Below are 11,525 nucleotides of genomic sequence, written 5' to 3' on the forward strand. Positions count from 1 at the left end.
ATGGCATCAGAGTATTATCGATCCATTTTCGATTCAATCATTACTAAGGGAGATGGCAGTAAGAACACTGACAAAAAACTCGAACAAATTCCTCCTTCCTTACCATTATACCTACATCCGTCAAATAGTCCGAGTCTAATGCTAACTCAAACTATCTTCAATGACGACAGTTACGATTTGTGGCCTGATGCAGTGAGGAATGGTCTCGACGCCAAGAATAAGTTGGAGTTCATCGAGGGACTAGTAAAGAAGCATGTTGTTAATGAAGGAGAAGTAGAGACTCTTGAAGCCGTGGCCTGGAAACAATGCAACGCGATGGTAAAGGCGTGGTTGCGAAGCGTTATCGACATAAAACTTCACCCTAGTATAACTTTTTCAGGCACGGTTACAGAGATTTGGAAGGAATTAATGGAGCGACATGCCTCAGGAAATGCACCACTTATGTATCAACTCAAAAGCGAGTTGAACGATTGCAGACAAGAAAAGAACCAGTCGGTTGTGGAGTATTATACAAAATTAAAGTCAATCTGGGATGAATTTGCAAATTACAGCCGTGTTTCCCAATGCACTTGCGGAGCAGCGACGGTTTTGACAAAAGAACGTGAAGAGGAGAAGGTGCACCAATTTCTAATGGGACTCGACGATCTTCTCTATGGACACATTCGTTCGAATTTATTGATGGAAGACGACATAACCTCTTTATGCAGGGCATATGCTCTCGTTCTTTGAGAAGAGAGATATAGAGCAATCACAAAATCGAAGGAGGCAACAATGGAAATACCAATGGCTGCAAATACTGTTAACAGTGGAGGACAAGGACGCGGTTCTACTGCCAGCAAAGACCAGGCAGAATCAGGCCCACCGCAATGCACGCACTGTCAAAAATTTTATCATACAGAGGAAAATTGTTGGGAGAAGCATGGGTACCAACCTAGAGGTCGAGGCCGTGGACGCCGTGGAGGACGCGATTATGGAAGAGGAGGCAGAGGATGCGGCAACACCTTCCAAGTTGCTAATGCTGCGTCAACAAGCGAGGCGGAACCATAAAAGAGCGACTTGACCGATGAAGAGAGAGCAATTACGAGGTCTGTTAAAGGCAAAGTCAGGAGGTAACCCAAATAATTCAGGTACGAATAAAAATTGAAAAATTGATTGGCGACTCGATAGTGGAGCGTCACACCATATGACCGGCAAACGAGAATTACTTACAAATATTTGCAGTGATAAGCCTTCGACGGTTGGATTGCCGAATGGGACGCTCATAGTAGCACACGAGCATGGACAAATAGTACTCAGTGACAATTTCGTACTCAAAGATGTTTTATATGTTCCATCTTTAAATTGCGATTTAATTTCTGTACAACAACTGATTAGGGAAAATAATTGCACTGTGAGCTTTTATTCTGATCATTGTGTTATACATGACCAGTCTACGAGGATGAAGATTGGACGGGGTGAGCATAAGGATGGGGTCTATTTGCTAAAGCGTGATCAGAAGGAAATCGTGGCAAGCATAAAGACTAGTGCTAATACACGACTATGACACAAAAGACTCGGGCATCCGTCAAGCAGTGTTTTACCTTTTTTTTTCAAATTAGTTGGGTGTGATTTATTTTGGAATTCTAATGATGCTTGTGACTCGTGTTATCGAGCAAAACAAACTCGGTCAGTTTTTATGCTAAATAATAAAAGAAGTGTTGATTTATTTCATCTGATACATTGTGACATTTGGGGGCCGTATCATACTGAGAGTTTAACCGGAGCTCACTATTTTTTGACCATTGTAGATGACCGAAGTAGGGGAGTTTGGGGTTTCCTAATGAAAGATAGAGGAGAAGTGAGTCGGTTGATGATAATTTTTTGTAAAATGACCATAACACAGTTTGGAAAACGGATCAAGATAGCACAAAGTGATAACGGCACCGAATTTCTATCAGGAATAATGAAGGATTACTACAATGAAAATGGGATTATTTACCAAACTAGTAACATAGACACCCCACAACAAAACGGGAGGGTAGAAAGGAAACACAGACATATACTGGAAAAAGCAAGAGCCCTTCGTTTCCAAGCAAACCTTCCACTTCAATTTTGGGGGGAATGTGCACTCACTGTAGCCTACTTGATCAATCGAACACCCACTAGAATATTAAACGGTTTGACCCCTTATGAAGTCTTATATGGAGAAAAGCCCAATTTAGAACATATTCGTGTCTTTGGTAGTCTTTGCTACGCTCACAATAAAGAAAAACCCCGGGAAAAGTTTAGTGAAAGAGGTAAGCGTTGTGTCTTTATCGGGTACCCACAAGGAAAGAAAGGATGGAAAGTGTTTTAGCAGGATTTTCCCTGAATGGATCCGGCTTGATTAAAGAGTAATTTGGGTATCTAGTTCTATAAGCTTGGAAAAATATTGTGAGTAAATAATGAGGAAAGACTAAGTACAAAGAATATCACTTGTATTATTTGGATAAGCTGAATACAAATTTGTGTATATAATTGAATATTCGGGAAATAATGAAAGGTAAATTGTGAAATAGCTAAGTAATAATCAATGAATCTCCCTTACCAATGCTAGATTATGCTATTTATAGTTCTACAAATATTAATGTTGCATTGATCTCAACGTCCCTCTCCATTGTCGGGGCTGTTACCGGATTAATAGGGCACACTCCCTATTAATTCGGTTGACTTGTTCCACTCTTAACCAATCTTCAGCTTTTCTTCTTTTACTCGTCTACATTCATGGATGATATAGTCTTATAGTTAGACTTGGTCTTCCTTGAGAATAGGACGTGATTATTAGTTCATACAACTGCATTTCTTGTTTATCTTCTTAATCCAGTTTGTTTGAATGCCCTGCCAGGCTATTCTGCACTTATTATCAGGCTCTTCTTCTAGGATTTAGTAGCCTGCTTATCCTGTAATACTCTTCATCTGCCAAATAGTAGTTAGATTTGTCCGGTCCCTGGTTGCCTTAATCAGCCCAGTAAGATCGGGCCAGGCAATAGTCGGGTCAGGCTAAATTGGGCCTAACAATTGCCCCTTGACATTTTACCCGTGTTAGATCAGGCCAGGGGTGAGATGTCAATTTTACCGGGTTAAATAATAAAAAGAATTATATTTGCTCAATGACTCTTAGACTCCTAGTTACCGTTAAATACCGCAACGGCTAATTGTATGATGTCATGCTGACAATTTTGCATTTTCTAGGGTTTTTGCACCGTTACTCCCCTTCTATAAATATGGTATTTGCGATGAGTTTGTTTTTCACGAAATTTCTTCCACTTTCCTTGCTAACTTTTCTCTAGAATTTTCCCCTATTTCCCAGGAGTTCCATTCTGCTAACTTATAATTTTTCATTAAGTAAAATTCATCACAATAAACTAAATAATAAAGGATATGGGAGCCAAAAAGCGTCCTGCACCCTAGAAAGTCAACTGCTGAACTGAACCCAAAGACGTCCGGGAGGAGGAGGTGGTTGAAGTTGATCCCCACTCGTGCTATAGCTTTTAAATATCAAGATTCTATTTTTTCTGCTCTTCAATCTCTGGATCCCTATTTCCCTGAAGAAAACTTATTGAAAACAAACTATGATAGGGTTTTAAGGGAGAAAAAATTAATTCCTGATTCGACTGAGGTATGGATTCCCGAGTCTTGCCCAGTCAGAGCCAATTGGGTGTCTCCTGGTTGGTTCTGTATTTATGAATGGGCATTCAAGGCGGGTTGTAAGTTACCTTTTACTCCTTTAATGATTGATACTATTCGTGCTATGGAAGTATCACCTTTTCAAATTATGCCAATGGTTTGGAAACTTATCCATTCTATTGAAAATTTATGTGCTAAGCATCAATTTGTAATTACTATTAATGATATCAAGGCAATATATCATATGAAAAATCCTTCTACTAGACGTTTTAATTTGAGAATCAAGTCGAAAATGTCTCCATTAATTACTAACCTGGACTTTGGAGATGATAAAAGTTGGGCAAAGACTTTCCTGTTCATCCGAACTGAGAGTCTGGGACCAGGCTTTGATTATCTGAGATATCCTCCTTTGGAGAGTGGTAGGTTTCCTGTACTCTTAGTTTTGCAATATATTTTACACGAAGTTAGGATGTTTTGAGTTTCACCTGTACACTTTTGATGATTTTTGCAGCTCTTGATTGGAACTTCGATCCTCTTGACGGGGAAGCTATTTCCAGGGTAGAGGCTTTCCTTTCTATTCCTGAGGAAGAGAGGGCCTGGCCTGCTAGTATGGGCAGGGATTTATTGCCCCGGTATATGAAGACCAAGCTGAGTGTGGTCAAAGTACCCAAAGGCAAGTCTAGCTCCACTGCTCTTTCCTGTATGTCTTCTATATGTCTTTATGTCAATTGTTGTCTTCTCATTGCTTCTCTTCTGATATTTACGTATATTCTCTATATGTTCAGTATTCAGGTCTTCTGCTAGGTTGGCCAGTTTTACTGCGAAAGATTTAAAGGTTGGGGTTGCTAGAATTGCTGAGTAGTCCAAGAGCCAGGAGGCTAGCGGGAGTGACAAAACGCTTGATATTTTGGTTTCTGATGTCTAGCCTCCCCAGGAACCGCCCAGGCTAGTATCACCAGAGGTCGTTCAGGCTTCTAAAAGGAGAAGGGAAGATGTTATTCCTGAAGAGGAAGGGGGAGAGAAAGAGCCTATTCAGGCTCAACCAATCAGGAGCATCAGGCAAGTGTCTGCTAGGATGGATGACATGGATGCTGCCCGGGCACGGATAAATGAATTTTCTGCTGGTATGAGCGGTCAGCTTTTATATTCTAATACCCTTGAGTGTTCTACTAAGGTGGTTTCCATCCTGTCTTCTCTTGTGACAAAGGCTGCTGAACTTGCCTCTCAAGCTAAGGAGGTTAGTTGTAAAGGGATTTTTATTTTTTATTGTTATGTGTTCTTTGTGTTGCTTTATATTTGGCTGATTGACTTTCTTTTGTTTCTTTTAGGGATTGGATGCCAGGTTGGCCACTGCTTGTCAGCTTAGGGATGCCCAGGCTAGGGTTTCTAGCTTGGAAGAGAAAGTGGATAAAGTTAACCGTGAGCTGCACACATCCAGGGGTAATGAGGTAGTGCTTCAATCTCAGCTGGAGACAGCTAGAGAGGCATCCAGGGCTGCTATAGTTTGTGAGGTGGCTGCAAAAAACGCTGAGAAGGTTGTCAGGCAAGAGTTGGAGGCTGTAAGGGAAGAGTTGAGGACTGTCAAGGAAGAGTTGGCTGCTAAGAAGCAGGCAATGCAGGATCAGCTGAGAAAAAATGAAGAGCTTGGTGCTGAAAAGGAACTAGTGGAGGCGCGGCTTGCTGATGCTGCTCAGTACTTCTTTGGGAAAGGCGGGTTGATGCTATGAGGGATCCGGAATCTGACCGGGCCAATTGGGATCCGGACCGAGATGAGACAGCTCTGGATACCCAGTATCCTGATTTGGCCCATATGGGTCAAGAAGAAGAAGTGGATTCTCCTCCTTCCAAGGAGAAATCTGGTGATCAGTAAATGGTGGATGGTTGTGAGTCGGTTACTGGCTCGAAGCCTGCTTAGATTTCTGTTTTTCTTTTTTGTTTTGGCCCATCCAGGGGGATGTCCGTGGAATGAATATTTATTAGGTATGTGGTAAGGCTAGGCTTTTTTGGATGGATATTTTCTTTCGGTTTTGAATAAATATTTGGTCTTTGTTTCTTTTTGTGTTTTGATAAGGTATATTTGTAGTGCTGGATGTGTCTCGGATCTGCCGTTATTCGATTGATCGGGCCATTTTTTCTTGGATCTGATCCGCCACTCTTTATGTCATGGGTGGGGTTATTACCTGTCTGGAGGGCTTATATCCCTTGCATGTCTGGAGGGCTTATGACCCATTTATGTTATGCAAGCCAGGAAAGGGTTTTACTGGCTTGTATATTAAATTGAGCTCAATATTTTAAGGCCTGATTTTGCAACTGAAAGTTGGATATCAGTTGTGTAACACCCCACGGTAAATGAAGAGGTCCAGTGATAGGCTTAAATGACTAGTTTTTAAAGGGATTGGAAGTACTGCTCATATCAACAAAGTGCACTTTCTTTTATGGTCATCCATGCGAAAGAACTCCAAAGTTAAGCGTGCTTGACTGGGAGTAGTCTTAGGATGGGTGACCTCTTGGGAAGGTTTCCGAGATGCGCATGAGTGAGGACAAAATGCGCTATAAAGGACCCGTGTTGATCTGTGGGCCATGTACACAGCCTGGTGAGCTATCATAAGTAACCGCTCTCGACCCGGTTTGGGTCGGGGTGTTACAAGTGGTATCAGAGCAACCCTGCGACCGTGTGGTGATCGGAGGCAATTGTTATACGCTCCTGGAGGCAGTGGTTATACGGTCCATTGTGATCACACACCTAGCGGGGGAGGATTCTGGGTTAGCGGTTATGCTCCCGGGCGCAACGAGGACGTTGCGTTCTTCAAGTGGGGGTGACTGTAGCACCCCACGGTAAATGAAGAGGTCCAGTGATAGGCTTAAATGACTAGTGCTTAAAGGGATTGGAAGTACTACTCATATCAACAAAGTGCACTTTCTTTTATGGTCATCCATGCGAAAGAACTCCAAAGTTAAGCGTGCTTGACTGGGAGTAGTCTTAGGATGGGTGACCTCTTGGGAAGGTTTCCGAGATGCACATGAGTGAGGACAAAATGCGCTATAAAGGACCCGTGTTGATTTGTGGGCCATGTACACAGCCTGGTGAGCTATCATAAGTAACCGCTCTCGACCCGGTTTGGGTCGGGGTGTTACAAGTTGTATATTAGTGGGGTGGCCCCCAATCTTTAAGATTTGTTTTAAGTAAAGTGCAGTATGTAAAACAAACATTGAAGATTCTATTCGGTAAAAAGAAATATGAGAATATTGATAAATACTTGGGCACATAATAGATAAAATTATATAAGGCATTTATTCATATAATGGCAAGTATCATACATCTAGTTTCATATCAGGTTAGGTAGGAAATGTGAAGATAAAAATTATACCTGGACCGGGAGATATATTTTATATGTGAAATAGTTTTAAGTGTGCAATATTCCAAGCTCTTGGGATCATTTCGCCATCCAGGGTTTGTAATCTATAAGCTCCCTGGCCGACTATTGAGTCAATCAGGTAGGGACCTTCCCAGGTTGGGGCCAATTTGCCAGCATTTTTCTCTTTTGTGTTTTGAAAGACTTTCCTGAGGACAAGGTCTCCTACCCTGAATACTCTAGCTTTGACGGTCTTGTTGTAGCTCTTTGCAACTCTTTGCTGATATGCTGCCAATCTAATGCTGGCTGCATCTCTTAGCTCTTCCGTTAAGTCCAGGTTGTCCTCCATTAGAGGTATATTACTCGTTATTGTGTTCAGGCTGCATCTGGCTGATGGAATGTCGACCTCAGCTGGGATTACTGCTTCACATCCATAAACCAAGGAGTAGGGGGTTTGGCCTGTGGACGTTTTAGGCGTGGTTCTGTCAGCCCAGAGGACCAAGGGGAGCTCTTCAGCCCATCTACCTTTCCTTCTTTCTAGGTTCTTCTTTATGCAACTGATTATTACTTTGTTACTGGATTCTGCCTGGCCGTTAGCTTTTGGGTATCCTGGCGTGAAGGTTACCAGGTTGATGTTCCATTGAGCACAGAAGGCTGCTGTTCTTTTTCCTACGAATTGAGTGCCATTGTCGCATACTATTTCAGAGGGGATGCCATATCTGCATATGATGTTGTATTAGATGAATGCTATGACATCCTTTTCTTTGACTTGCCTGTATGAATCAGCTTCTATCCACTTGGAGAAGTAGTCAGTCATTGCTAGCATGAAAACTTTTTGTCCGGGTGCTTGAGGTAGTTTCCCTACTATGTCCATGCCCCCACTTCATAAATGGCCAGGGTACGGATATGGAATGTAGGTCCTCAGATGGCTGATGGATATATGGTCCATGAATCTGGCAAGCTTCGCATTTAGAGCTGAATTCCAGGCAATCGGCTCTCAAGGTGGGCCAATAATAACCTGTTCTGAGTACCTTGCTTGCCAGGCTCCTTCCGCCTTTATGATTCCCAAGATCCTTCATGTATTTCGATAATATCTGTTCACTTCTTGTGGTTCCAGGCATCTGAGGTATGGCCCTGCCTGCGATTTCTTAAAAAGCACGTTGTTAATGATAGTATATGAAGCAGCTTTTATTTTTAGTGCCCTGGCATCTTGCTTATTTAGGGGAAGAATTCCTTTTTTGTAGCCAATCGTAGTAAGGTTTTGTCCAAGAGTTGGCAACATATATTGGGAAACTTTCATCTTGCTTATTTATTGCAGGTTCTAATAAATGTACGATGGGTATTTTGTCAAAGTCGAGGGGACTAAAGTTGGATCCTAGGCCGGCTAAGGCATCGGCCTGGGTATTCAAGTCCTTGGGAATCTGGTCAATATTAAAATTGCGGAATTTTGATTTTAAATTCTGGACAGCTTCTAAATAAAGCATCATATTTGAGTCTTTTGCAGTATATATTCCATTTACTTGGTTTGAAATAAGAAGGGAATCAGTACGTACCTTTAGGTTTTGCACACCAAGGTCAATACATACCTTTAATCCAGATATTAAGGCTTCATATTCTGCCTCATTGTTGGTAGCTTCAAATGCACAGCTTATGGCTTGTACTATCTTATCCCCCTGTGGCGATTTTAGTACTACCCCCAGGCCTGTGCCCCTCATGTTGGCTGCACCATCGACAAATTGGGCCCATTCTAGGTTTGTTTGGTCGCTGGTCAGTTTATTTACTTCTTTTATTAGGTCGGGTTCTAGGGCTGGACTAAAATCAGCCACAAAGTCTGCTAGTGCTTGTGACTTAATTGCTGTCCTTGGTTCAAATGTTATGTTGTATGTGCTTAGCTGGACTGACCATTTGCACATTCGTCCGGACAATTCTGGCTTCCTAAGTACAGACTTGATAGGAAGATTGGTTCTGACTATTATAGGGTGGCTTTCAAAGTATGGTCTTAATTTTGTGCAACTCATAATTAAAGCTAAAACATATTTTTCAAGCAAGCCATACCTGATCTCTGCATCCAGTAGACTTTTACTTACGTAGTAGACAGGGTGTTGTTGTCCGTCTGCTTCTTTGACCAAGACTGCACTGACAGCAGTTTCTGTGACTGACAGGTATACTGTCAGGGGTTCGTCTTTGACTGGTTTTGCCAGCAGGGGAGGAGAGGATAGATATGTTTTCAGGTCCTCAAAGGCAGCCTGATGATCAGGGGTCCATTGAAAGTCCTTGTTTTTCCTTAGCAGATTATAGAATGATTTGCACCTTTCTGACGATCTTGAAATGAACCTGTTCAGGGCTGCTATTCTTCCTGTCAGCTTTTGTATGTCTTTGACTGACTTTGGTGGTTCTAGCTCTAGGATAGCTTTGATCTGTTCAGGGCTGGCTTCTATTCCTATTTTTGTCACCATATAGCCCAAGAATTTTCCTGCTGAGACTCCAAAATGGCATTTTTGTGGATTGAGCTTCATATTGAATTTCTCCAGTATCTTGAAGGCTACCTCCAGGTCTTTAATATGATCCTCTGATTTTTTTGACTTGACTACCATATCGTCTATGTAGACTTCCATGTTGTCTCCTATTTGATCTTTGAACATCATGTTGACTAACCTCTGATAGGTTGCACCTGCATTTTTTAATCCAAAAGGCATAGCAGTATAACAGTATATCCCTCTTTCAGTGATGAAAGTTGTACTTTCCTGATCTGCAGGGTGCATCTTTATTTGGTTGAATCCGCTGGAGGCATCCATGAATGTTAACATCTCGTGGCCTGCAGTAGCATCCACCATTGCATCGATGTGTGGCAGGGGAAATGGATCTTTGGGGCAGGCTTTGTTTAGGTCGGTATAGTCTACACAGACTCTCCATTTGCCGTTTTTCTTTTGGACGACTACTACATTTGCAAGCCAGTCAGGGTACATTATTTCCCTGATCTTTCCCATGTCCAATAGCTTGTCAACTTCTTGGTTGATGATTTCATGTCTTTCTGCAGCAAATTTTATTCTCTTTTGCTGTACAGGCTTAAATGATTTGTCAATATTTAACTTATGGGTTATAATATCTTCATCTATACCAGTCATATCAAAATGTGACCAAGCAAAGCAGGACATTTTAGTTTTGAGAAAGTTGACCAGATTGGGTCTGACCGAGTCTGGTGCATCTGACCCTACAAGTACCTTCCTGTCAGGGAATTCTGGGTCCAAAATGACCTCTTCTGTTTCCATCTGCGATTGTGCAATATATTCTTCCCTGATAGGTGACTTTAATTGCTATGCAAGGGACTTACCTGACTTTGATGGTTTCAAAGCCTTGGTGTAGCATTCCTGAGCCGTCCTTTGTTCTCCCCTGATGGTGGTTATCCCCCATTCGGTTGGTATTTTCACACACTGATGGTATGTTGATGGGATTGCTTGGACGTTGTGGATCCATGGTCTGCCCAGGAGTACGTTATATGAGGATAGACAATCCATTACCCCAAATCTTTCATATGAAGCCACGCCTTCCACATAGGTTGGCAGGCTAATTTCTCCCAGGGTGTTCTTTGTTTCTCCGCTGAACCCAACCAGGACGCTGGATTTCTTGATGATCTTTCCTTCATTTATCTTCATAGCTTTGAGGATGTCAAGCATCACCAAATTGATTGAACTGCCTCCGTCTATTAGGATTCTTGACACCTTAGCTGTGCCAATTTGCATGGTAATTACCAAGCTGTCATGATATAGATCTGATATTCCCTGCAAGTCCGAGTCATCAAAAGTAATAGCATGCAATGACTTAGATCTAAGAGGGGGCTGAAGTCTAGACTCACTGGATATTCTTTTGGCAGCCGAGCTGGTCAGACCACAGATTTCTGATCCTCCATTTATTAACTTGACTTCATAGATGGGGGGAGGAGGAGGAGGATCTCTGCCGTTTCGTGAATCTCTCTTGTTTTGTCCTTCATCTTTGTTCTTTGGCTGCTGGATTAAGTCCTTTAGATAGCCTTTCTTTAGGAGGTATGCCACCTGTTTCCTGAGTTGGATGCATTCTTCTGTGGTGTGCCCAATATCCATGTGGAAATCACACCATCTCGTTGGATCTTTCCTGGGGTTATCGGATTTTTTAGGCCATCTGACTGTATCTCCCAAGCTTTCCAGGCGTTTGATTAATCCTGCAGTATTTATAGACAAGTTATATTCAGGAATAGTTGGTAGGCTAGAAAGATTACCTTTGTGTTCTTGTGCCATATTGACTTCAGATCGTTCAGGCCTGGAATAAGGTGCTGATCTGGTGTTGCCTCCTTTCTGGTAGGAGCTTTTCCTGTTCGTGTGTCCATAGCCTTGCTTTCCTCCAGACGAGTTTGTTCTGAAGTTGAGATCTTCCTCCAATCTGACATGCTCTAAGGCGATGGATTGAACAAAGGCAAATTTTGGGCAGGCTTTTTTGGTTAAGTCTGTATAGATGTCACTGTCGAGCAGGACCCCTTGCCTGAAGGCTTCTACA

The 11,525-nt window shown here is 42.2% G+C and overlaps 1 protein-coding gene across 1 annotated transcript; it reads left to right on the top strand.

Annotated features, from left to right (window-relative positions):
- On the top strand, positions 1–729 carry LOC141632789 (uncharacterized). Its single transcript, XM_074445302.1, has one exon. The coding sequence runs from the start codon at positions 1–3 to the stop codon at positions 727–729; it is 729 nt and encodes a 242-aa protein (XP_074301403.1).
- The last annotated feature ends 10,796 nt before the right edge of the window (positions 730–11,525 follow it).

The sequence above is a fragment of the Silene latifolia genome, chromosome Y (genome assembly GCF_048544455.1).
Source record: "Silene latifolia isolate original U9 population chromosome Y, ASM4854445v1, whole genome shotgun sequence".
NCBI classification, from domain to species: Eukaryota; Viridiplantae; Streptophyta; class Magnoliopsida; order Caryophyllales; family Caryophyllaceae; genus Silene; species Silene latifolia.

Bases quoted from the DNA above. Each gene is read 5' to 3' on its own strand.
- LOC141632789 (XM_074445302.1), top strand. From the start codon at position 1: ATGGCATCAGAGTATTATCGATCCATTTTCGATTCAATCATTACTAAG.